This window comes from Astatotilapia calliptera, chromosome 2 (genome assembly GCF_900246225.1).
Source record: "Astatotilapia calliptera chromosome 2, fAstCal1.2, whole genome shotgun sequence".
In the NCBI taxonomy this organism is placed as follows: Eukaryota; Metazoa; Chordata; class Actinopteri; order Cichliformes; family Cichlidae; genus Astatotilapia; species Astatotilapia calliptera.
Window position 1 is genome coordinate 5,999,432 of NC_039303.1, and position 23,230 is coordinate 6,022,661.

General features: G+C 39.0%; 2 protein-coding genes across 3 annotated transcripts in view; one reads left to right on the top strand and one right to left on the bottom strand.

The window, feature by feature from the left end:
* pdgfc (platelet derived growth factor c) overlaps window positions 1-12,208 on the bottom strand; it is a 48,559-nt gene extending 36,351 nt beyond the window's left edge. Inside the window, exon 1 of the mRNA XM_026182670.1 lies at window positions 11,477-12,208. Within this exon, the coding sequence (XP_026038455.1) occupies window positions 11,477-11,654 (178 nt within the window). The 5' untranslated portion in view covers window positions 11,655-12,208. The remainder of the gene's footprint in view (window positions 1-11,476) is intronic.
* A 6,975-nt stretch (window positions 12,209-19,183) lies between these two features.
* The window catches only part of glrbb (glycine receptor, beta b), a 32,210-nt gene continuing 28,163 nt past the window's right edge, over window positions 19,184-23,230 (top strand). The window contains exons 1-2 of one of the 2 annotated variants that reach the window (XM_026182690.1): window positions 19,184-19,632; window positions 23,096-23,224. In XM_026182690.1, the coding sequence (XP_026038475.1) occupies window positions 23,103-23,224 (122 nt within the window). In that variant the 5' untranslated portion in view covers window positions 19,184-19,632; window positions 23,096-23,102. The remainder of the gene's footprint in view (window positions 19,633-23,095; window positions 23,225-23,230) is intronic. The other variant, XM_026182684.1, reaches the window with a different exon arrangement.

Below are 23,230 nucleotides of genomic sequence, written 5' to 3' on the forward strand. Positions count from 1 at the left end.
AACAAATAATTCATGCTTTAAACTTGATCCTATATGATGATGTTGCGTCCAGTATTACATTCGACATTTGAAGAAGCTCCAAATTCCACAAGTAAAATTGCTTCCCTTTCGTATCCAACAAACTGTAAGTTCCTATGCCAAAGATTTACCTTGAACACAAAACACTTCCCAGCGCCACAGGATAACCCTGTACCCCAACATACTTGAGTAAAAGTAAAAGTCACTCATGTTTTGTTAAAAAGAAACTGCTGAAGGTCCTGTTCTGCATGCAGACATTGATACATGAACATGCTCACACACAGTTGGCAAATCATTCTGGTCAGTCATAAGACCTAATAGCTAATGTGTATTTTCATTCCAGCTGGACTGGAAATGAAACGGATACCCTCTCTTGGGGATCCAAGCGTAAGAACGCCGGGGGTGACTACATCCAGCATGCCCGAAAACCTATTTGTGCTTTGGGAAAAGCCATACATTCTCAAAATAGTACGTGTGATTAGGTTACCGACTCTGTATGGCACTGGCATAGCATCGTATATCACATCTCACCATGTGCTAGATGACATAATCCGACCAGCATGAGACGGCAGTGTACCAGTGATTACTGGGACAGGTGTGCTTTTTATTTTACCCCCTTAAATGCATTAGAGATGGGATATTTCACATCTCCCTTTAATAGCTTCTGGTTCTTTTCTCACTCTCCTCCAGTGGCACATAAACAAGAAATAAAGGCCATTTAATTTCCATTGGAATTTGTTTAGTGACTGAAAACTGAAAGCAAAAGAAATAACTTCATATATACTCAGAATATTGAATCATGTTGTACATATCCAGTTACCTCCATAAGCAACACATGAAAAGATAAAGTTCACTGATATGCTAAATAGTTCAGCTATGCATGCATGAGCTCTGGCAAGCCAAAAACAGCCCAAAGACCTTGACCTGATGCACACCATGCTGCAAGGGATAAAATATTAATCTAAAAAGTATTTACTTTAGTATTGATTCTTGTAGATTGTAATCGATCAGGTAAAAAATGTCCCTGAACGGTAGAGCAGTTCAAGTAGTCCCACGCAGATGTATTTTTTCCTGGTCAGATTGGTGCACAAGTTGATTAAACACAAAGGAAACTGCCAAGTCTCTACTGAACGAAAACAAGAAGATACCCACTATAAGCTGTAGTTTGTATTGCAAGGCATTACACGCACTGTAATGAAAATATTTAATTACAGAAGCCTGGAAATATATGCCAACAATGCACCTGACAAACAGTCCACATTTACACGACACTGCACAGCTTTTTCTATGTTTGGACTTGGGTTGTAGTATACTGCACAGCTTTGTTATAAGTTCATAAAATATACTGCATGCTTTTAAAGTTGTTTTACTGATTAAATGAAACATACAGGCTTGTTTATGCCCAATCCAATGAAAATGTATTCTTTCCAAATGGGTGCTGTAAATACAGATTTCGCTTTTTATATTTAAAATTATGTTTTTAAGTTAGTAAAATGCTACCATTATATACAGATCATTGGCTTATTCTCATAAACTGCCAAAACTACACATTAAGCACTGATCTGTCTAATATATATTCTGAGCTGTATGAGGGTGTTCACACATCGCTAACTCTTGCTGCCTCTTTCTAAAATTAGCATGCTTAATGATGGTGCTTGATAACCATGAAATATCTCTGCTGCATCAGATGAACCTAGTCTCAGTTTCACACATGATGAACCCTTCTCATCATAATGAAGAGGAAGGGGGACAGCTGGGATTATTTGTGCCACAGTGTTGGGTCTTCATGCTACAATCCCTGATTCATGGCTCAACTGTTTACTTTCCTCTAAGATATATGCCCCATTTTGGCATGGATCTTAGACTTAGCAATGTCCTAAAACAGAGCAACTTTTCACAAATAGCTGCAGTTTAAAAAAAAAAGTTTTAGAAGCTCTAGATGTTTAGATTCTTGGCCACCATGAAACTGCACTAAAAAAACATGCGAAGAGTCCCAAATTTCTTCTGAAGCATGACAATCACTCCAAGTAGAGCCAGACTCATAAAGATCTATCATCAGTGAGACGCTCCCATAAATCCCTGATCTCAGTTTCATCAAGTCAGTCCAACAGAAGCAACTCACCCAGCCTAAACCAACAGAAAACCTCCAAGTTCTTCAAATTGCCTGGAGAAATTTACTCATTAAGTGCCATTAAGACCACAGAACCAGATAAAGCCCTTTAAAGGACTGCTTTTGAACCCATCCTATCTATGTTATTAAACAGTTATTATGGTATTACATCTGGTTAACATTAGACATTAGAGATAAGTAAGGATGATTGTGTAAGAAAACAGTTCCAGAAGTTCCACCTTATCTACATTAGTTTAGAGCTTTTATTTTCCTTAGTAACTACCAGATAGATAGATAGATAGATAGATAGATAGATAGATAGATAGATAGATAGATAGATAGATAGATAGATAGATAGATAGATAGATAGATAGATAGATAGATAGATAGATAGATAGACAGATGGTGAATCTGAAGAGTCAAAACAGGACAGTGAAATACCTCTGTGATAGAAGGTGATGACATCTGCCACGTTATGCAGACATGCCAGAGATGGTAACCAAGGTCAACTCATCTCACTGCCAAGATATTTAGTCAAGGCTGGAATTCCAGTTACCGTAAGAAAACCAATACTCACAGGACAACTGAGGTCTGTGTTAAAACAGTGCCACATTGGCCAGGTTTCAAACTTCACAGCCTCAAGATGATCCAAATATTTTATCAATGGAACCTCCTGTTTTAGAGGGAATCTGTTTTGTTACAACAAGAACGACACTGATTCTTGTCAGACTTTGATCGAACAATTTTTTAGAGCCCCCCCCCCCCCTTTTAAACATTTCTATCATAGTTTTTATATTACAAGGCTTCAGAGATAAGTGCAATTTCTTGCCTTGACATGTTTTGTTTTCAGAGCTAAATGTACCTAAATTACGACTGTGCAACTCAAATTCTTATGCAGCCCATATTAAAGATTGTCAAAGTGAAATACACTCAACAAAAATATAAACGCAACACCTTTGTTACTGCTCCCATTCCCCATGGGATGGACGTAGAGACCTAAAATTCAGTCCAGATACACAATATAACCATCCCTTCCAAACAGTGGTCACAAATCAGTCCAAATGTGTGGTAGTGGGCACATCTGCTATATTGAGATAATCCATCCCACCTCACAGGTGTGCCACATCAGGATGCTGATCTGACATCACGAGTAGTGCACAGGTGTACCTCAGACTGCCCACAACAAAAGGCCACCCTGGAATGTGCAGTTTTGTCTCACAGCAAAATGCCACAGATGCCACAAGCAATGAGGGAGCGTGCAATTGGCATGCTGACAGCAGGAATGTCAACCAGATCTGTCGCCCGTGCATTGAATGTTCATTTCTCAACCATAAGCCGTCTCCACAGGCGTTTCAGAGAATATGGCAGCACATCCAACCGGCCTCACAACCTCAGACCTCGTGTAACCACACCAGCCCAGGACCTCCACATCCAGCAGGTTCACCTCCAAGATCGTCTGAGACCAGCCACCCAGACAGCTGCTGGAACAATTGGTTTGCACAACCAAACAATTTCTGCACAAACTGTCAGAAACCGTCTCAGGGACGCTCAACTGCATGCCCGTCGTCCTCATCGGGGTCTTGACCTGACTCCAGCTCGTCGCCGTAACTGACTTGTGTGGGCAAATGCTCACATTCGATGGCGTCTGGCACGTTGGAGAGGTGTGCGCTTCACGGATGAATCATGGTTCACATTGTTCAGGGCAGATGGCAGCTGAGAATGTCCCAGTTCTTGCATGGCCAGCATACTCACCGGACATGTCACCCATTGAGCATGTTCGGGATGTGCTTGACCGGCGTATACGACAGCGTGTACCAGTTCCCACGAATATCCAACAACCTCGCACAGCCATTGAAGTGGAGTGGACCAACATTCCACAGGCCACAATTGACAATCTGATAGACTCCATGCGACGATGTGTTGCACTGCATGAGGCAAATGGTGGTCACACCAGATACTGACCGGTTCTGGGTCCCCAGACCCCCAATAGCGCAAAAAACTGCACATTCCAGGGTGGCCTTTTGTTGTGGGCAGTCTGAGGTACACCTGTGCACTACTCATGATGTCAGATCAGCATCCTGATGTGGCACACCTGTGAGGTGGGATGGATTATCTCAATATGGCAGATGTGCCCACTACCACACATTTGGACTGATTTGTGACCACTGTTTGGGAGGGATGGTTATATTGTGTATCTGGAATGAATTTTAGGTCTCTACGTCCATCCCATGGGGAATGGGAGCAGTAACAAAGGTGTTGCGTTTATATTTTTGTTGAGTGTATATACAACCATGGAAATGTGATATAAACAACAGAGGGGATAGATTACTTTGATTGGAGTGACAAATTACCTAAATGAAAATGAAATGCAATTTACATTGTGATGGTCATGTGTTAATGCAGGCCTTTGTCTCATCCAATGGTGCAATAAAAATAAGCATATCTTGCTCTATGGATGCATTTTTCTCCAAAAGAAGTAATAATATAAATCAGTAACCATTTTTTCCAGTAAGAAAATGCAAATTCTGTTTTGAACACCATGTTAATTTACAGAGAATAGCTGGTATTTGCTGTGATAAGTAACTTTTACTTTAGCCAGATATACTGAACTAGTCCGACACTTCATCAGACTATGAGAATAAGCACACTCTGGAAAACATGCATTTAAACCAGAATTTCTCCTTTTCTTTTTGCTTTGTTTTATTCATCCTGCTTCATGTGTAACTGCTTTGTTCTGTGCCAGCTAGTCATGCTGTAGCTACTTGAGTTATTGTGCCAAAGCAGCTGATAACATTTACCAAGTCCTTCCATTTAGGGAGCTAAATTGCTTTTCGATTTAAGTAATTTCATTTTGCTGATAAGGAAAAAAAAACATGATAGAAAAGTTATCTGTATTTATTTTGCTTGTGGAGTATAATATAACATTTTTAACAATGTGAGTGAAATGGCAGCTTTCAGAACAACTATTCACCAGGAAACACTGACAAAGCTGAACATTTGAAATGATATTGCTTGCTCTCAATTCTTATCTGGAAGCTGGTAATATTTCAGAAAGTGGATTTCTTATTTGAGGGCAGCAGACAGAGACAGGACAATGAGCCTGCTACAGACATTGAGCTGATAAGAAACTGTGAGCAAAGAAACACAGCAAGAAAATATATTATTTTACAACAATATTTATCCTTTTACAGCATGAAAATGAATGTGTTTCCTCACTAACATCCAGATTTTTCACTTTCAAATGCACCAGAGTACATAAAGTGGACCTACTGAACGTCTAAATCTATTCAAACTTAAGCGACTTACTCCATGCCTACTAAGATGAAGATGTACTGTGTTCACATTTCCAAAAACAGATTTTATGAAAGACTTAACCAACCCTTTAGTTTTCAGGTTCTTTCATGCATTCTGTCTTCATGAAGGAATTTGAAAAAGATCCTCTTTGGGATGAAAACAGTCCATTTGAAAATGTTAAACACATGTTTTAGGAAATGTGGATACGTTTTAGCCAATGTAAAACTGACAACTCTAATACACGTTACAGGCACCTATTCATGTTGACACTTGAAGTTACTTAACTTTAAAAAAAGAGGGCAGTCTTACAATTTTGCAATACAGCGGAAAAGTAAATCTTAACACAAAATTCAGTACTTTCAGCTGCATCCCATGATGACTTGGATCCAATTTTATAGAAGATTACCTTTGTGCTTCCATGTATCTCTCAGTGATACTTAAAATAATGCTGAATAGTAGGAATTGCTGCTGTTGACCAAACTACTGAATGTCTTTTACATGGGGAGTAATGAATGAATAACTGTGGGATGTTTTGAAAAAACTGCTCATTTTTTCCTTTTATTCTATTATCAGTTAGACATTAATTAGTTAGTACTATCGTTGAAATCATTAGATAGAAAGAAAAGGTTGTTTCCATGTACACAGAAAATCAGATTTTGTTAAGAGACCAAGTTGTTCCCTCAAAGATCAACTCGTTGTTACTTCCTACTTGTTACATACTGTTGCTATTTCAAGAATTTGTTCTCATCATATTGTAATGCAGTGGATGATCCCTTACTATTGTGCCTCAAAAGGAAGAAACAAGCAATAATAAAAGCCCAAAAGGTAGGAGGCAAGTTGAAAGGCTCATAGCATAATCACAGTGCTTTAAATCAGAAGACAGGAATTCAAGTCCCAGCTTGGATTGCTATTATTATCTCTTCAGTTTGCTTTTTGTATATGATTTTTTTTCAACTTTGTCTTTTCTGTGAATTTTCTTTTAGATTTAAGCACCCACACTGTGTGTTTAGTTTTATAAAAACACTATTGTTTGTATTAAACCATAACCTTTCACGTTAACCACCAAAACAAAGTTCCGCCATATCCAACAGGTTTGTCCATCATTTCCTTGCAGCACAAGCAGAGCATTTTCTTGCAATCCATTTAATGAAAGTGAATCCATTTAATATGCTGAGGGACGATTGAACTTTATAGCACCACGATGCATGATGAAAAATGCATGAAAAAGACTAGCCAGTGCAATGCAATTTGAAGCCTTTGGGGTGGAGAACAGGTTGCAGTGACTGGTTGAAGTCAAAGCTAAGCTAAAAGGAAAATGACAGTTAACAGGTTGGGAGAAGCAAATCTTCAAATAAAGTCAAATTATGTGTGTAAAACTGACACAAAAACATTATGTGGTTCACTATTTTACTGTTTCTTGATGTGCTGCTGCAAAGAGGCAATGAAAGTGATTAGTTTTTTTTGGAGAACGAGGTTTCAGTCCCCTTGTTCTCCAAAGAGGGGATGCACATCCCTTGACGTTTACATCAGGAAGGCATCTGGTGCAAAAACCTCCCAAATCAAATTTGTGGAACTACCCACTGTGGTGACCCCTTATGAATAAGGAGCAGTGGAAAGTAGCTTTAAGGTATTAGTCCCCTTCCCCCTCATGCATTTTGTTTGTATAACAAAATGGTCTTCATTATACCACTGGCAGCCAAAGCATTGTGTGCAGTGAAGAAAAATTCACAAACACCGAGCCAAGAAAAGACAGAATAGGTTTCTATAGATACTATTTTTCCTCACTAGAGCTTAAACCTATGACCCAGAGCCCCCGGAAAGCCTCTTGAGGTGGTGGGAGAGACGGTGCACTGGCTGCCTGAAATGACAAACAGCAGGCAGGCGGTGGCATGCTTTGCTTGCCAAATACAGCACTCCATGTTCAAATAGTGCTGACAGGAAAAACATAGACACTTTTATCCAGGGTCCCCCACTCTGGAGTGAGATGTTGAGGGGAAAATTTCCTCTTTCCAGAAGATATAGACCTGCTTGTATCCAGTGGTTTCTACTGCTACTGTTGTGGAAAATTCACATAAGTGCATTTTTCTTTCTCTTACTAACACTAAATGGTTATTCAGAAGCTGGTGTATTTAGTGACTTCCATATTAGACAGGGAAAAGAAGCCAAACTCGTTTGTATAAATGAAAAAAATCCATCACGTTCAGTCAGCAAATAAAAACCCTGATAAACCTCCTTATAATTGTGTTTTTCATCTCACTATAGTGATCTCCTTGGTGTAACGTCTGCCCTCTATGCTTCCCACTGAGTTTATTGAACATTCAAGCCATCCATTTTCTTTGATGGTTTTAATTCAGACAAGCATACCAGCTGCTATTCCACTGCCCAATACAATGATTAACTGCATAGTGCTGCATTCATTCATTCAAGCATATCCATCAAAGCACGGATCCCCCTAAGTGGAAACAAGCTTTCCCAGGGTCAGGAAACATCTAACCTGTATAAAAGAATGAGTTGAAATTCCAAGGCAGGCACATTTTGTTTGACTGGTTTCAGAGTCATAGTTGTAATTTCATATTTGAACCCAGAGCTAAGCACTATGGAAACCACTTAAAATAACATGGTGGATACATGAATGCCAGCTGGTCACATTTAGTAGAAGAGGCTTGACCCATTACAAATGACTATGTTTGGTCTTGTCAGGGCAGATTTTGTAACAGTGGGCTGAGAACAAAACAAAAACAAAGACATTATACTTCTTCTTAACTTTAACAATTACACAATACGCATACTGTACAATATGATATGAGATGGCATAATAGTATCATAATTTGTATGAAATGCTTGTTTCACCATAAAGAGTGGGACAGTGATTTTATATTAGGTTTTTATGTTTTTACTATATTTTCATTGTGTCAGCTGTTTAAAATGATTTCAACTTTAGACAGAGAAAGATACAAATTTAAAGCTCTGTCATGAACACCTGCTCCACCGAGTACAATTAAAGTTTTTAGATGCATTAATCCTTGAATAAAAGTTGACCCAAAGTCAAAAAGTGCTTTCACTCAGCCAGATAAACTAAACTTAATTTAGTTTCAGTATAAACGTTTCAGCTCTATGATGAAATATTTCTTACAAAAATGCTTCTTAGGAGTTGCAATTTACTTCTTGCCGTAAGTGATTTTGTACACAGGCTAAGATCTTTGACTCTTTATTAAATTACCAAGTATTTCTCAAGGCAGTTGGTAATCTTTTAAATACTGTGGCTAGGCAAGCCTTAGAAGTACTTTAGCTGTCAATCACTTAAATGAATAGGATTTTGCCGGCAACCAAAAGGACTCCTCCTCCTTTGCTACTCTACAAATATGCTATTAACAGCTGTTCTCAGCTATCGGAGAATAAACAAATATTGTATTCTATGTTACACCTGAAAAAGTCACGATTCATACGAGGCCACCCAGTATGTTCCCGGTGCAAATGTCTTGTTTGTCTACATCGTAATCATAATCCACTGAATGTATAATGCTCCTCTGTCCTCCATCTATGTATAAGTGGTACACTGCATATGTTCCCCATAGGCCGTTGATCCTTATGACCCCAGTCCTCCCTCTAATCTCTTAATCTTTAGCGGAACAGCAGCCTCTGTGATCATTGGCAGGTCTAGTGTGGTGCATACCTTCCTCCAGTGGTGCTCGGGGGGTTATGTGGGAATATCACAGGTAATCCGCATCTCCTACAAATATCTGTTGCTGGATTTTTCTGAAAATATCTGGCTCTCTGCTTATGGGTGGCCTTGGCAAAAAAAACATGGCCTTCTACGGGAAAGAGAAGGCAAACCACTTATCTCGGAGAAGTGATATAAGAGGTGCCCCTGAGATGACCTGTGTGATCGGGAAGCTGAGATGGAGCTTTAGCTGGGTTTGCAGTGTTGACAACTGGTATCAGGCCATCACTGCATAATGAAACAAGCTTGTAGGCTATTAAATAATAAGTCAATCAGTGCTACATCATAGTATACAGACTGTGAATCCTGTTGTTTCATCACAAATCAAAATCCTGTCTCATATAAAATGTGTTTTATGATGATATAAACTTTTGATTTCCTGTTGCAAATGCTTGAGAATGAAAGTAATACTCGCTGGATCCGATCCTCTGATGTTATTTGCTTCATTCCAGAGAGGTAGGCTGTTTTTGCCTTTCTGGCAAAAACAGGACAACATTGTTGTTTCTAACTTTTTCAGAAACAGCAATGTTGTTTTACCTTTAATAAAACAATATGTTGAAGACCAAAGGCTGGGGTAGCGCTTGAGCTAGATTGATACATGTACTTTCCTTCAGCGCTATTTCATTTTCAAAACCTTACACTACACAGCTTCTTTGTAGTGCCTGGAGAAGTCATTTTTAGCAGTGTTTCCTCTTAATAACCATGAAACCCTATAGTCATGTGGCAAACACATAAAAATGACATGCACAACACTGTAACATTATTCTCACCAGTGGAGCAAAGAAATGTTGACGTTATTTATTACCCCAAGACACAGAATTTTGATTTTAGAGTTCATTTTGAGAGTTTTTGTCCAAATCATTCATTGTGACAGATGGTTACTCTGCACAGCTCTGGCTCTCAATGGGAGATGGTGCCCTCTGATATCTTATGGAGTCATCAGCAGCCGCTTGCCAAGTTTAATACGACTGGGGACCGTAACTCTCCAGGCAACTACTACTAAACATGCCAGACAGGTCTGGCTTCTCCCCTCCGTCAGATCGATATCAAATTGTCTCACAGAGCATCTGCAATCAAGCACAGCAGAATAGAGCACTCAGACACTCCAGTCAAAGGTTACAGACGGTCTGGCCAGCTTTGCCCTCAGCCAAAGTGTGACCGCCTTTTTAAAGAGTTCCTTGACAGTTTAACATCTCCCCCACCACACTTCCCCTCCACCTCCTTCATCACTCTCCCTGCCCTCCCTCCCTCCTCTCTGTTGTTTTCCTTTCTCAGCCGTCCTGATTAAACCTGGATATCCCACCAGGAGGCTCTGATTTCCCAACCCTGACTGTTACTGTAGTGAAGTCAGAGCTGCATGCCCTCACACAAGTCGAGTCAAACCTACTGGTTACTGAAGATCAAGAAATGTATGAAGATTAACCATATCTACAAGATATAGGTACTTTAAGCTATGTGATACATAGTCTGCTTCTATGTCACGACTTGTTATGTGCTTCACATAAGCAAAATAATAATCAAACATCACATTTTAGGACTCCTGACTAAAAGGCTCACATGCACAGGATCGGTCACACATAAACTATTCTATGGCAAGCTTTTTGGACTTACATTTCTTGTACCAGCATGTCTTGGCTTCTTTTGTAATTCTTATAAACCTTTGTCATTCATATGCAGGACATATAAAGTTTGTTATGAAGAGATAATGTCAGCACTGGGAATATAAGGGATCAAGATATAAAACTTAAAATAAGCCAAAACTAATAATCATAATACACAATCTTAAGTATTAAATTAAGATTTGAAAGATGCTTACAACAACAAAGAACAACAAAGACTGTCAAATTCCCCATGATGGCAAAACAATCACTGGAGGCTAATTATTTACTTACTTAGCTAAACACAGTTATACTCTTGTCATTAGCATGGAAATAAAATTAAACAGGGAAAAATGGGGGGAAGGATTTCAGAATTAGTGAAGTTCATTGGAGTCATTTCACATGAGCCCCAAATTACATCGCCCTGAGTGACTGCTCCTGAATGAATGGAGCCTTTTTTTATGATCACAAGAAAAACTTCTCCCGAGGGGCAAGGAATTTCAGAAGGGTTTCTCCTTTTAAGCATACGGGGTACGCTTAAAGGTAAAGGGTAATACTGCACTTCCTATCCTGGATAATACTGGTTGAACTAAATAAAATGCTTCTATTCATTCAAAAGATGTACTTTTTGAAAGGAATGTCTTTAAGCCCAGTAAGAATGAGCATCTAGGTTGTGTGAGCAATCATTCAAAAGTTTGAACTTTTAAGAATGAACTAGAATGCATCGAAACTCACCGTTTTGCTCCTTTACGCTTGGTAGGGGAAATTTGCTGACATGACTTGATTCAGCTTCCGAGCCATATTGTTGGAGAAGCGATGCAAGAAGGAATATTAATGGAAGGATCATTTGGATGAGTGGTAGCCGGCGATCACAAAGCGCTGTAGACGGGACGGTTTGTATCACCACACACATGCGTCGTTTACAGGGCACCAGTGCTGTTTCGGACACATTTGGAGAGGATAAGCGCAGAGTAAAATCCACTTAATTTTAAGCATCAGTCCTTCGGAGGAAAGTTCGGGAACAAAATTTTAACTTGAGAAGTTAGAACGACTCCTCTGCGGAGGTTCCGAACCTGCCGCTGCTGCGCAGAGCAAATGCGCACCTGTTGGTTCAATGGGAAGTTGAGCAAAGTTTAGTTTTATGTTGCTATAATCCCGGTATTAGTTATAAAAAACACCCTTATGCACGCATATAATCTACGCGACGAGAACATTAGAAAGACACAGTCGCATTTTGGGGAAAGCGCGCGTCCACGGTGCGTTCTTCACTCCGTCTGATAAATCCCTGCAGATCTTTACGCATTACAGCAAAGGCTCACACACAGAGACAGCGAGAGAGTGAAGCAACTTGATACAGCCTGTACTTTGAAACCATTCGCAACACCGAGACGTTTTCTGTTTTCTGGCGCGGTCTAGAGTCATAACTTGGAGCCTGAGATAAAATATCGCTGCGCGCCCGGGGTTGGCTTTTTGGAGACTGGCAACTGACGCACAACAGGTGCTATACATAAAGTACAACTTCTCAGCGGAGGAAACTCCCAGGATGTTAACTATTCAGTTGCTGCCTGGTTTAACGAGGTGTTTCACTCCCTTACGGGTCCGTTTTTTGTTTTGTTTTTGTTTTGTTTGTTTGATGGTTGCGCACTTTTCAAATAATTTCTAGCCAAAAGTTTCAGCCTCCCGAGATCACACAGTCTGTTGTTAAGGATAAGGTTTACATAAGCGGTAATACTTTTGGAAATATATCTTTAAAACTACAGAATAACTTAAAACACTATAACACCAGATTAAACGATATATTGTAAATATAAAGATATAAGAGTAGAGATACAAAAATGTGAAGGAGACATTTTAGGCTATTTCTGGATTTTTTTTAAGGGACACATTTCACTTTCTGCTGTGTGTACACCAGTTGTACCCACTGTCTTACTAGTCCTTTATCTGTTTCTCTGCTTATTTTACTGGACTACAACACCATGGCCCGATTGCATTTTTATCCCATTAAATCATGATCCATCCAATGTATAATATATACAGTGCAGTTCACAGTATATATTCACATCAGGAGTCCCATGATTCAGACTAAAACCTTCCATATAACATTCCTAAGTAACATTGTTTAACCACTGAGTAATTGTTTAAAACCTTGATTCACTGAATGAAAGATAAATGCGCCCCAAAAGAAAACTTTTTAACATGCAGTTTTGTGCTCCCCTGGAATGTTTCTGTGGAAGGAAATGTTTAAGGTTCTCAATTTGTCATATCAAAGCAGAGACACCGCTTGAAACAATACTCCCTCCTGTTCCCAATTTCCTTTCTCCCCAGCACAATGTTGTACCTCATCAACTGTGTTTTATGTGGTTCCTCCCATCCTATTGTTGGCAAAATGCAACAGTGTATCCCCCGCTGTATGGTAAGTCTGCTGCAGCACAGACACAACAATCAAAGGGGAGCTGGAGACATATTGAACCCATTGAGCCAGACGCATGATGCAATGCTGCAGCAATTTACCCCCAGCCTCACATAGCTTAGAAACTACCAACTTAAAGAGAATATAGAGCAACCATCTCTCCAGCATCAAGGTAAGAAGGGAAGCTTTTGTGGTTTTAATCCAAGTTAATGGCTCAGGAAAGAAGGCGTGGGACATTGATGCAGTCATTTCATACTTGTGTTGCCCCTGTGGAGAGGGGCATATAGAGGTCTTCATGTGCCTGTTGGAAGGGCCAAGGCCCTTTGTGTAAAGGAGGGTATCACATTCCAGCCCTGCGAGCGCCTGCAGCAGATGTCAGCACTTCACATCGTGGAATCCCTCTCTCTTTCACAAAAACACACACACTCATTCACCCCATGAGGTTTTGTCTGTAAAAGCTGGGTATTTTGTCTTGTTGTCCACATTTGATTGCCGCTTCCATGGTGGTCTTGTGAAATGCAAAGTCTTTGATACAAAGAAATATAATAAACAGAGGAAATTAGAAACAAGTTAGGCTATTTGGGTCACGCCAAACATGCAGAGACAAGCCAGCTAGGAGAGCTCTGTGTCCACTGAGCAGAGTGCAAGTGGAAATGTATACAATGGAGAATTCACACTCATCGTATACTGCTTAAATCCCCTTAGACTTGCTTGCTGTTATGAGATGCATTCTGTCAAGCAAACAAATGCCCTCAAACATCAGTCACCATTAGAAAACACATCTGTCATAGGTTTTTTTTTTTGTTTTTTTGTTTTTTTTTTAAAAACACCTTTGTGGTGAAGAGAAACACAAGTGAATGAAAATGTTAAATTACTTAATTTATACTGTAAAACCAGTTGTTGCAGCAGCATGAACTTTATCTGTGTAGTCCAGTAAATCATTTTATTTACTCACCCATACATAACAAACATATATCTATCTCTGTACCTGATCAGCTGTTATATCATCATATTCATCCTCTAAAAGGCATACTGACCTTCAGCACGCAGTCAAACTTTTATATCAGAGACATTCTGGTGTTTTATGGACATTAAGGTCTCATGTTGATAAGTGAAAAGTTTCAATAATTGCCCCTGGCTGTACTTGGCTTTGAGACCAGAGCCCCCTGGTGGTGCCCCTCAGAGCTACAGGCAATGTTTGCCCCTTGAAATTCCTAAAGATACTGCAAGGGGTGTGGAATTTGTTTATTTTTATTCCACCAGGGGAAGCATATTTTATCTGATGATTCAAGATATTTCCAGGTTAAAACGAATCAGATGTGCTTATCATGTTCAGGTGTTCAGGGACACAATGCTGCTTCTTCTAAAGCGTGCTGTAGTAGAAATAAATATATGCTTAAGTGGTAAACTGATCATCAGTAATATTGTACATACAGTATATTCATTCATTCAAAAAGTATTGAAGTGCATGACTTCAGTTTGGCTTCAGTTGTGCATAAATTACACAAAATCAAATACACTGCTGTCCAATATAATCGCTTAGCTGAGTTCACTCCACAGCAAAACCTGAATATAATTCAGTTTAAATCCAATTATAAGTTTAATAATGCTGTCTGACTACATTTGTTATTGCTGCTTGATGCCCTGAAAATGAGAAAGAATGAATGTCTGCAGTGTGGTAGTGCAGCTGGGATGAACACCTGGCTGGATATCTACGAGATTTTTACTTTGAGAACACATGCATTGAAAACCTAAAAAAAATAATCTTGCTGTTAATCTTGCTGGAATCAACTAAAACAGAATAGCTAAAAAAATTAAAAATTAAAAATCTTGATTCACTGTAACCGTTTAGTTATGTTAGACATTTCAGTTTGGAAAGAGCTTTTTGTCCTTCAGGATTTCCCCTCTTACACAATCCTTATTCAGGAAAGTGATCCAAACATATTTGAAAGGAACTCTCCTTCTTAACAGATTTCTGGCTCGATGCCTCCATCATAATTTTGGATACTGTAGCACTGCTGACAAGGAAGACTCAGTTTCCATGATAGCATTCTGCTTATTTAATGATCCAAGGATCTCATATTACACTGCCAAAGTTCATCAATACATTACTGAACTGGAATCCAGGACAGTGTAATGATGAATTTTCTCTCCTTATCTATTGTTTTACTGACGTATGAGCATGCTGCTTGAATGTAAAATAGATACTGACAAGATCATATATGTGTACAGGCCAGACATGCAGAGAGAAAAGACTTTAATCAATAAACCAGGAACTGGAAGTTGGAAGATACTAATCCTCGTATGTGTCAGTGTACTACCTTTTGAATGTACTAATGAACATGTTGCAGACCTTCATATAGTTTGAAATATATTTTACTTGTACATAGTAAAATAGGAAAATGTCTGTAGCTGTAATTTTGACAGCAGTCACCTTAATAGAAAGATCACATGTTCTTCAGAAACTGATGTATTGTATTTTGCAATAAATATTGTTTTATCTCCATCCTTCATGATTTACATGAAGTTTTTATTCATTTTCACTGCTCTTATCTCAGCTCCTATGACATGTACCCGTTCGTCTTCCAAAAAATTTACATCATCATTGAATTAAAGTGCTGTCAGCAAAGCTACTCTGGGTTTAGTTAAAGAATGATCCATCCTTCTGAGATGAAAACAAACATGTTACTAAGCAGCACACAGTAAATAAATAAACAAATAAAGCTGCTTAGTAGTAACACTTCTTTGTCTCTTGATCTGTCAAAAACTCCTTTTTGATGTGACAACACATATAACTCTTCAGGGCTGCAGTGGTAGCAGAAATGTGGTTTTCATGCCAGGTTGTATTATACCACAGTAGATTGTTTCAATCCAGCCTGACATATTTCTGGAATGGCATAGGATTGTCCATCACACTCGTGGCTCATAGCCAGCTGGCTAGCGAACATTTTTCTAAACAACACAGAAGAATCCTTGTGCTTGAATGGCTGCCTCTTTATTGTAACACCAGAGCTTTGCCCTGTGACATAAATCATTAATCTCTATGCATATGGTACTGATTAATTTGTGTATGCAAATGGAATGCCTTGTCAATCAAGATCATACCACGGGGATCATCTTTGGGGAGACCGCACAAGTTGTTTGACACAATGATGCATGAGATATGGCTCAAAACTGTGGGGAAAATCAGCTCAGTGGATTTTTCTTTTTTTCTATTTAAAGAACAACAACAACAAAAAAAAAAATCAAACTTACTGTTACCTTCCCTCTTAATGTATGTGGGTTTTTTCTTAGAAAAACATTCAAATCTGTGCAGACATGAAAGGTAAATAGGAAGCCCTCTTTATCATCCACCAGATTATCAGTTATTTTGTGACCTATTCAATTCAGTTCAATTCAATTTTATTTACATAGCGCCAAATCACAACCACCTCAAGGGACTTTATATTGTAAGGTAGGCCCTACAATAATACTTACAAAGAGAACCTAACAATCATTTGACCCCCTATGAGCAAGCACTCTGGCGACAGTGGGAAGAAAAAAACTCCCTTTTAACAGGAAGAAACCTCTGGCAAAAACCTATTTTTAAAGACAGATTTCTTTGCAATAGTCAACAACAACTTTACATGAACCATTTCAATAAATAAAAATTAAACGTGGAAACTATGGCTCAACTATTCATTGTTTTAATCCTTAACATTTAATAACACCCTGCCATTATACTGTCAGTGTTCAGTTTTTTCTGCTTTTCATTAAATTCTTTAAAAAAATAAAATCCTTAAAGTGACTGGCAGGTACAGTAACCCGCCTAAACATACTTTACAGTACTTGTGTTTGGAATGAAAATTCTTAGATTTTAGATGTTGAGGATATTATAGTCACGCTAAGCATTTTTCTTTCACAGACATATACAAAAGGCCGTACCATCAGACATTTTTAGATTAATATTTATTTACAACCAGCGGAAAGCTCAACAAAAAACATGTAAAAAGTCTTATATATGATCCATAAAATGACTTTACGTACAATAGCTTTTTGACTGAATTTAAAAATTAATGGTGACTCTGTCACAGTCAATGGTTATGATTTAAGATCTGCATTCATTAATATACCCATTCTCCGTTTCATTTATTTTTTCAGGTGTTCAATCTGGATATAAACAGCAATTACTCCACAGCAAAAGGAAAAAGACATTTCATCCTGCCATAAATCTTAAATGTGTTTTAACAAACAAGCTGACAGCACAGATGTAGCAGGCAAATCCAAATTGTTGAATTTAGATATAACAACATTTGAGAACCAGAAGTCCATTAAATAGTTGTTCTGGGGCTTTTAGTAACTTTATAGTGCATCACACTCCCATTAGGAGACACAGTTTAGCCAATATGAACTCGCAGATGTTCAAGTTTCCATTTTTCTAAGTTCCCTTCCCCATCTTCCAATGAAAACTGTGTGACAATCTAAGACATGTATAAAAACAAAGCATTTTTGTAGTTCAGTGGTGGATCTAAGTGTAAATACATACAGTACTGTGCAAAAGTCTTGAGCCGTGAAACCATTTTTTTAACACTTTGCTTCCAAAGAGTCAGACTTGCAATTATTAAAGTGGTCTTAAGTAATAGTTCTCCATAGTTTTCAAGGTCTTCCAAAGTTTTTTGTGACATTGACCATCTTATCAGTCATTTTCAGTCTAGTCCTTGTACCCGAGGATTTTCATAAGATTAATGTATCTATGTATTTATTTATTCTGTTCAACCACTTAACACTGACCTATGAAACATTTGTGTAACAAAGAAAATGCACCTCACTTGAAGGATGAACCAGAACCACACTTTATTACTAACAGCCTATCACAAACATATCCATAGATTCCAAACATACTGCTAGTGCGGTAAAAGCATACCTGCATGGAACCCCCTTCCCCAAAAAAGGCAGCCAACATCATAAGTAGTGCTTTTAATGTCCTTCAAGAAGCTTGGAAAACTATTCCCAAAGACAAATGAAAGAAATTACAAGGGAGCCTTCCTAACAGAGTATAGGTTGTGTTGAAGAATAAAAGTGGTCATACCAAATATTTACTTTCGAGCTTGTTAAATTTGCACAAACTCTGTTTTTGCCTTCTGTGCTGTATTTCCATGTGTGATTGCACATGTTTCAATAAATTGCTGCATCAATTTCCCATTTTCCCCAAAAATATAAAGAGATGAGGGGTGGCTCAAGATGTTTCGCAGTACAGTACAGTTGTTGAAGACACACACACAGGCGCACACACGCACAAAAAAGGCCCTTTCATTGCACGGGGACACTGAGACCAAAAGTCATAAGATTTTCTGTCAACACTGAGCCAGAGTTCTGAATTACATTCAACTCTGACGTCTTGACATCACCAGTGGTCTGCTATATCACACCAAAGATGGTTAAGCCAAGAAGCTGTGCCAATGCATTTCATTGTGGTGATACTTTTTGCATCGACAGTGGGCTGCCTTAATGTGGAAATAATGAAAATTTTACTCAAAATATATAAGACTGTATGGCGTCTGTTGTGTACATTAGCAGCAGCTGAGGATGTGGAAGCAGGGAATGTAAATGTTTATGAAATATGAACATCTTCAGAATGAGTTTGTGATTCTTTACACCAAAATACGTGAGATCAGATTGCTCTGTGTCCTACAAACTAAAATATGTTTGAGACTTCTGCATTATGCAATTAAAGCAGTCATCATTTTTATCTGGATGATAGAAACACAGACTATATTGTTTTATCTTCTTTGTCACTGATTTAATGAGTCATATTTTCACATATACAAAAAATCAGCTTTTTATCTCACATCTAAAATAGTCTAGGTCATACTACGGCACATGATTACCACACAGTCTATTACTACATAATACATAGAAATAGAAGCTTGAGTATCTTATTGGATTCATAATTTCTAATAAAGCGCTCTCTATTTTCATCCATCTGCTGCTAAATACCACTCAGTCCCAGCCATAAGTAGTGATGCGTTTGCGTCTATCCCGTGAAAGAGAGCTTTTATTTCCTGCCGTCACGTCACGTCTCCGTCTAGCAGCGGCTGTGGATGTGGAGGCGGGGAGCGGCTGTCCGTGGTGCTGATGGGAATGATGCTCTCCAGTTCTGTGCAGCCGCTACTGCGCATGTTGCATGACAGGTACACGCAAGCCTCCATCTTGGGCATCCCAAGCTAAGGCGAAAGGGCAGCAGCCATATACACGTTGATTTAAAAATAACAACAAACGGGCTCGGAAACCAAAACAACAACAAAAAAAAAAATTGGCAATTTGCCGAGATGTAACTTTTCCCCTCAAACCAATTGAACTAATCGCTTCAGTGCAGGAAGACGGAAACAAAATGGAAAAGAAAGGGAGCGAATGGTCGTGGAAGCTCTGTTAACCACTGTTTTCACAGTCAGCTTGAGTGGATCGAGATTTCTGAGGAATTGACAGGTGACAAAGCCAAACGGTAAGCAGAACTGCGTACCGTGTTTCGCGAGAGATGACTTTGTGTTATTTATGTTCATAGCGTGCGCTCGCATGTAGTGAAATCGCATGCTCGTGTTCATATGTGTTGGCATCTTCTTTCTGCATCCCCCACCCACCCCCGTCATGGTGGTCGCTGTATCCTCTGCTCTTCTGATGCTCAGGCTTCGGGCGAGTGTCAGCCTCTCTTACTTACTTTTCTGTTGTTAGAAAGAGACCGAATGCGACGTGCAGCCACAGGTTGTGAGAGCACCGGCAGTGTGCGGATTTATTTTTCTTTGGTTCCATTTCAGTATTTTTCTTGAATACATCTGAGGCCTTTCCTCGTGGATTATTGGATTAAGCAGTAATAAATAATCTAGTTTTAAGTGGTGATATTACCAGGAATATGACCTATACTTATATACATATCTCAGTTCCACCAAATGACATGGCCGGACTGTTATATCATCAACATTAATATAATAAATAAGTATTCGTTTATTTACCTAAATGTAAACCCTCTTCCCGGCAGAAATAATTTTAGGTGTTTTGTTTAATGTCCAGAATCTTAAAAAAAAAAAAAGACACTGTGCTCTAGTGGCAGATTGGCTTTAATTGTTTATTATCCCATGACCCGTAGGGCAAACCATGTAGCCCGCTTGAGTCACTGTCAGCCGTTGCATGACAAAGCCTCTGCCGTTTTAACTTTGCCCCTAGTAAAACAGAGCTAGGGCAATGTTCTTCAGTGGTGGCACACAGATGAGTCAGACAGTGCCAAGGTCGAGTTATAGTTTCAGCTGAACTCATATTTATGCTTTAATATCAGTTGGGTGGACGCGTGATTGAGGGTTTTGTTTTGTTTTTTAATTTTGATTGTACACAATTATATATCGACTGGCTTCTCTGAGCTCCACTTTGGGACTGGGACCCAAAAGAGATGTCAAAATAGATATATTTTGACAAAAGCAGATCACTAACTTCTCTCTTCAAGTTGTATAGGTGCACACTTCAAAAGAAGACAAAATAATGCAACTATGATAAGAAGACACATGCATAAGGATTAAGCTTTCACAATCCCAACAAATATTATGAACCAGTGCGATAATGTTCAGCACTATCAAGAATTTCAAATATGTCTTATTTGGTATTCAGACTCTTTTATTCGCTACAGTGCGATGCATACTAGTTGTATACATGCCTCTGCTTCATCCTTCTCCTTATCAGGTAGAATGTGGAAAGAAGCTGAGATTTCACCTACAGAAATGCAAAGGGGAATGTAGTGGCGAATTTCTGTCCCAAGCTTCGAAAAAATAATTCTTCCACTTCTTAATGTGAGCTGTTCAGATTTATTTCTGACTCGTACATACAAACAAAAGATGTCACGGTCAAAAAACTATTTGCTGCTACAGCGCACATTTCCATTGCCGTCCTGGCTCACTCTAACCTGCTACCACACATGCGCTGTAATGTTTTCTTACCCGACACAAATTAAACGTGCAGCATTTATTCTTTAACAACATATTATACAAAATTAAACATGTAACATAATAACTGAAACAGTATCAAAAATATTTCTCTATAGATTGGCTCTAACATTTCCAGCCCCCTAATTGGAGGGCGTGAAGACTGACAATTAGCGAACACTTACAAAAGAGCCAAATAACATTAACACTTCCTGTATCACACATGGTCATTCAAATTATCTTTCACAAAACCTGTAACCGATCAGAACATATACTGTATTATCTCATTCCAAGTTACATGACATTCTCACAGATCAAGCATAGCTTGTCAATGGGTCTTTCTAAGGTGTTAGTCTTTGTCTTGATGATCACACGCCGCACCAGACCCTTAGCATCTGGAATACACGAAGAACTCTCCCCAACATCCACGAGCTTCTTGGCGCTGACTCGTCGACCACCATTACAATGTCCCCCACAGTTACATTTCTTCTGACCTGAGTCCACTTTTGACGCTCTTGAAGCATAGGCAAATACTCGCGCACCCACCTCTTCCAAAACAAGTCAGCAAGATATTGCACTTGCTTCCAACGGCGGCGGGAGTATGAGTCTTCCTTTCTGAAAAGTCCAGGAGGCAAACCCGGCTTTTAGGCGTCAGTGGTTCCAGGTCTGTTGGATCATCTGTTACTGTAGTCAGCGGTCTATTTCTCTATAGATTGGCTCTAACAGGGAAGATTGCATAGAGAATGTGTAGGTTGCATAAGAAATTATTTCTCAGAAATGTGGTTGAGTTGTGAAGTCCAACATTTGACACTGCTCCAGCTGTTGCCATCTGAGACGTGTGGATTAGCTTTGACATTATGCTGGCCAGGCGAGTAGTATCCAGCCCTCTGGTTTTCAGGAATTTTCCAAATCGATAAACCAATGTTGTCTTTGTTTGGGCAACTTGTTTGCATGGAGCCAAAAGGCATTGCACTCTGTACAGTTCTCAGTGCACTCAGGAAAGGATTTCTGTTGAGGAAGATGATGATCGATGTGAAGGCAAGGAGTAGACAGGGAGTTGCTGGGTCAAGGCAGTGAGACAAGGAGAGAGAGACAGACAGAGAGTATTTCTGTCTAGACGGCCTCAGTTAATACACAAGATATATGTTTGGATGAGTGTGTGTTTGTAAGCTGGTGTTGCTGCCTTGCTGTTGGTCTCAGTATCCCAATGCAATGAAAGGGCAACACTTCTAGATGGACAATGAATCACACAGGTACTGTGGTTGCAAGATGATTAATGGCCTCTATCAAGAAATGCAAAAGTGCTCTGTGTGTTTGTGTAAGTGTGCATTTGTATAGTTTTGTTACTGTAAATACACAGGACCATATTATCTGTTAGTTGCCTTCACTTTAGTATTATGTTGTAAGAAATGACTGACCAATAGGGAGTGTTGGTCATAACACTCCAAGGGTTAGAAATCTAAACATGATTGTTGAAATCTAAAAAATACATTTAGAAAAAAGTCCTATTGAGCCTTTTTGATGTAAGTTCTGGACTAAACTGAAGGATATTGTAGGCGATATTTATTTCAGCTATCCTTTAAAGGTCACATTCAGCTGACGAGTCCTCAATGACCATTGTTATTCAGGTGCAATGCTTCAGTGATTGAATTTATGCTTGAACTTGCTCTGCTTTATTAAACCTTGTCAGACTGATTCATCTGTATTTCAGACATTTACTGTATGTGACATGCATCTAGAGGAAATATGAATCGATGATGTTAAAAAGAGTAAGGGGCAAAGTTGCAGTGTTCAGGAAACAACAAGCTCTGAAGCTTTAAGCTCTAGCCAACAAGGAAGCCATAGAATTACTGTCACATAACAGCTGAATTTGTGGAATGTGAAAAAAAAATCATTGGATTCACAATTCCAAATCATTTCTTTTGTTCTTGTCCCTCCATTTTTATTTTATATGTTCATTTTATTCACAATTTTTATTATTATTATTTTTCTTTTACACAGGTTCAGAATGGGCACAAGGAAGGTCGCCATTATTCTCCTAGTTCTCTTTCTTTGCTTAGACGGAGGATTTGCCAAAGAAAAAGGAGCAAAGAAAGGAAAGAAGAAAGGGAAGCATGTTTACTGTCCATCGTAAGT